General features: G+C 42.3%; 1 protein-coding gene across 1 annotated transcript in view; it reads right to left on the bottom strand.

Moving 5' to 3' along the window:
• Btbd18 (BTB (POZ) domain containing 18) overlaps positions 1 to 1,579 on the bottom strand; it is an 8,240-nt gene extending 6,661 nt beyond the window's left edge. The window contains exon 1 of the mRNA XM_013029215.1: positions 1,456 to 1,579. Coding sequence (XP_012884669.1) covers positions 1,456 to 1,579 — 124 coding nt within the window. The remainder of the gene's footprint in view (positions 1 to 1,455) is intronic.
• Positions 1,580 to 4,272: the final 2,693 nt, after the last annotated feature.

Genomic DNA, 4,272 nt, shown 5'->3' with positions numbered 1-4,272 from the left:
TGTGTGTGTGTGTGTGTGTGTGTGTGTCCAATACTGGGACTTTACTCAGCTCTCTTGATATTTTACCACTTGAGACATACCTCATGATTACAGATATGAGCCAACATTCCCAGCTTGATTTTTTTTTTTAAATTTTTTGTCAGTTGTGAGGCCTGAACTCTGGGCCTGGGCATTGTCCCTTAGCTCTTCAGATCAAGGCTAGCACTCTACCACTTGAGCCACAACACCACTTCTGGTTTTTTCTGCTTATGTACTACTGAGGAATCAAACCCAGGGCCTCATGTATGCAAGGTAAGCACTCTACCACTGAGCCACCTTCCTAGCCCTTCCCAGCTTACTTTTTAAGAGGAAAAAGTATAGTCATAATTTCACTTTTTTTTTTCCTGCCAGTCCTGGGGTTTGAATTCAAGGTCTGGGTTCTGTCCCTGAGCCTCTCTGTTCTTAGGGCTAGTGCTCTACCACTTGAACCACAGCACCACTTCTTGCTTTTTCTGTTTATGTGGTACTGAGGAATAGAACCCAAGGCTTCATGCATGGTAGGCAAGCACTCTACCACTAAGCCATATTACCAGCCCCAATTTCACTTTTTTTGGTGAACTTAGGGCGTGGGTGTTGTCCCACCACTTTTATTTATTTATTTATTTTTGGTCGGTCGTGAGACTTGAACTCTGGGCTTGGGTGCTGTCCCTCAACTCTTCAGCTCAAGGCTACCACTCTACCGCTTGATCCACAGCACCACTTTTGGTTTTCAGGTGGCTTATTAGAGATAAGTCTCACGGACTTTCCTGCCTGGGCTGGCTTTGAACTGTGATCCTCAGATCTTAGCCTCCTGAGTAGCTAGGATCACAGGTGTGAGCTACCGGCATCTGGCTTTGTCCCTCAGCTTTTACAGTCAAGGCTAGTGCTCCACCACTTGAGCACCAGCTGTCCCTTTTTGTTTGTTTGTAGTTAACTAGAGACAAGCGTCTCAAGGACTTTCTTGCCCAAACTGGCTTCCTTCCATGATCTTCAGGTCTCAGCCTCCTAAGTAGCTGGGATAACAGGTGTGAGCCACTGGTGCCCAGCACAGTTTCACTTCTGAAAATAGTAATTGCCCTAGAAACAAACAGCTTTTGACCAGTTTATAGTACTGAAAGGTAATAACCTTCTCCTAATGTTGTCTTTCACACTGGACCTTAACTCATTTTATCTTTTTTTTTTTGGTACAGTCATGGGGCCTGAACTCTGGGCTGGGGCGCTGTCCCTCAGCTCTTCAGCTCAGGGCTAGCACTCTACTACTTGAGCCACAGCGCCACTTCCGGCTTTTTTCTGTTTGCTTATGTGGTGCTGAGGAATCGAACCCAGGGCCTCATGCATGCAAGGCAAGCACTCTACCACTGAGTCACCTTCCCAGCCCCAACTCATTTTATCTTGTTCAATGGTGAACTTTCAGTTCAGTTCCCCCCAGTCTCTTACCTTCTGCCTGCAGAAGGACATCACAAAACACACCACTCTGCTGCTGGTGATGAAGCTGGAGAAATGCTAACCGGAGGAACCGGGAGTTCCTATACAGGATTTTGGGATTGCCAGAAGAGCACATGTTGGTATTCTGTTAATAAATCTAAGTTTTCATGGATCCTGTGGGAGAGACAATATATTTTAGAGCATGATTAACCTAATTTGTTTTTTGTTTTAGAAACAGAGAAACTGAATACATGGTTTCATGTTCTTGCTGGGCATTTTTGCTCAGTGCTGGTACTTTACCACTCTTGGCTTTTTAAAAGGTTATTATAGGGGCTGTGAATATGGCTTAGTGGTAGAGTGCTTGCCTAGCATGCATGAAGTCCTGAGTTCGATTCCTCTTTACCACATAAGAGAAAAAACCTGGAAGTAGCTCAGGTGGTAGAGTGCTAGCCTTGAGCAAAAGAAGCTCAGGGACAGTGCCCAGGCCCCAAGTTCAAGCCTCAGAACTGGCAAAAAAAATGTTATTATAAAATTTATAAGTTATATACAGAGGGTTATTGTTACATGAGTCAGGTAAAGAGTACATCTCTTTTTTAATTTAATTTTTTTATTGTTGTTATCAAGGTCATGTACAAAGGGGTTACAAAGGTAGAGTACATTTCTTTTTAGACAATATCACCCTTTCCCTTGCTCTGTCCAGGTTTTTGCCTCCCATCCCCACCCACAAGTTGATTAGTTCATTTTCAACATAGTGAGTACGACTGTTGCACCCTTTGTCCCTTATACCCTTCTAAAGACAGAAAAATGAACACAAAAGAGAAAACCACAAGAAAACAAAAACAACAAAGAAAAACCTCTTGATTCCATTTCTTGGAGTTTATTTTGATATGATTTTATGTGATCAGAGACATATAGGCATTCTACCTTTTTGTTCCTCCCCTAAGAATATCCTCCTTTGATCTCACTGTATGTGAATGCCTAGAGACCTGTACAATTTATCAAGTCCTGGTATATTTTAGATCCAGCTTCTGCATATGAGAGAAAACATGCATTGTCTATCTCTCTGAGCTTGGCTTACCTCACTTAACATGATTTGTTCTAGGTCCATCCATTTCCCTGCAAATTGCATAATATTACTCTTTCTAATGGCTTGTAAAATTCCATTGTATTTAGGTACCACATTTTTTAAAATCCACTCATCTATTGTAGGGTATCTGGGATGTTTACATAACTTGCCTGTTATAAACAGTGCAGCAATGAACATGGATGTAAGTGTCTTTATGGTATCCAGGCTTGTGATGTTCTGGTTAGATGCCCAGGAGTGGTATGACTGGGTCATAGCACTTCTGGCTTTTTGTTGGTTAACTGGAGATAAGAATCTCATGGATTTTCCTGCTCAAACTGAATTTGAACTGGGATTCTCAGATCTTAGCATCCCAAGTAGCTAGGTATGAGCTACTGGGGCCTAGCTTTGATAGAGCAGAGAAATTTTAATAGTAAGAAATAATAGTATGAATTGAGGAAACATAAGTCTGTGAGGGAATTGTGCCAAGTATATCTCAAGAAAGAAGATCAGCTGGTGCTGGTGGCTCACAACTATAATCCTAGCTACTCAGGAGGCTGAGATCTGGGGATCATGGTTCAAAGCCAGCCTGGACAGTAAAGTCCCTAAGACTCATATCTCCAATTAACCACCAGAAAACTGGAAGTGGTGTTGTGGCTCAAAGTGGTAAAGCACTAGCCTTGAGTAAAAAGAGCTCAGGGACAGATTCCAGGCACTGAGTTCAAGTCCATGATGGACAAAAAGAAAAAGAAAAGAAAAAATAAAGAGCCAGGCGCTGGTGGCTCACAGCTGTAATCCTAGCTACTCAGGAAGCCGAGACCTGAGGATCATGGTTCAAAGCCAGACTGGGTGGAAAAGTCTATGAGACTCTTATCTCCAATAAACTATTCAGAGGGCTGGGCATATGGCTTAGTGGTAGAGTGATTGCCTAGCATGCATGAAGCCATGGGTTCGATTCCTCAGTACCACATAAACAGAAACGGACATAAGTGACACTGTGGCTCAAGTGGTAGAGTGCTAGAATGCTAGCCTTGAGCAACAGCAGCTCAGGGTAAGTGCCCTGGTCATGTTCAAGCCCCAGCACTGGCAATAAACAAAAAACAAATTACTCAGAGCTAGAAGTGGCACTGTAGCTCAGGTGGTAGAGCGCTAGTCTTGAGCACAAATTGGCTCAGGGACAGTGCCCAGGCCCTGAGTTCAAGCCCCAGGACTGGCACAAAAAAAAGGAGAGAGGTAGAGAGAGAGAGGCAATCATAGTGTTACATGTGGAAGCCTAGAAATTGATCATATTTGAATCTTGGCTTTATTATTTAATAGTCACAGTGTATAATCTGACATAGGTAACCTAAATTCTGGAAGTCTTGCTTTCCTTATCCATGAAATACGAGTAACTACTACAATGTTAGTATTTACATAAGCGTACTTACATTGTAGTACTGTTTTCAATGAGTAAATACAGATAAAATTGCTTAGCACAAAAGTAACTACCATTCTTCAAATGGTAGCTATTATTTACTATCTTGCTCATTTGTATCGACACTAAAACTCAATTCCTTCTGTACTAAATACTCACTTGCTTCCTGGGCGTATCCCAGTTCCACAGGTATTACACTCAATCCAACATTTTAATAATAAAGCACTGAGTATAAAACTATCTCCAGGAAGTGTGGTGTACTTTCTTTTGTCTGTGCTCACTCTTATCACACTAACCAGTAGAGGGTGCACAATAAAGAGAAGACTGGACTACAGCAGTAAGACAATAAGGA

Source organism: Dipodomys ordii, unplaced genomic scaffold, assembly GCF_000151885.1.
Source record: "Dipodomys ordii isolate 6190 unplaced genomic scaffold, Dord_2.0 Scaffold117, whole genome shotgun sequence".
Classification (NCBI taxonomy): Eukaryota; Metazoa; Chordata; class Mammalia; order Rodentia; family Heteromyidae; genus Dipodomys; species Dipodomys ordii.
Note: the sequence above shows the minus strand (reverse complement) of the source record. Positions and strands in the feature narration are given on the sequence as shown.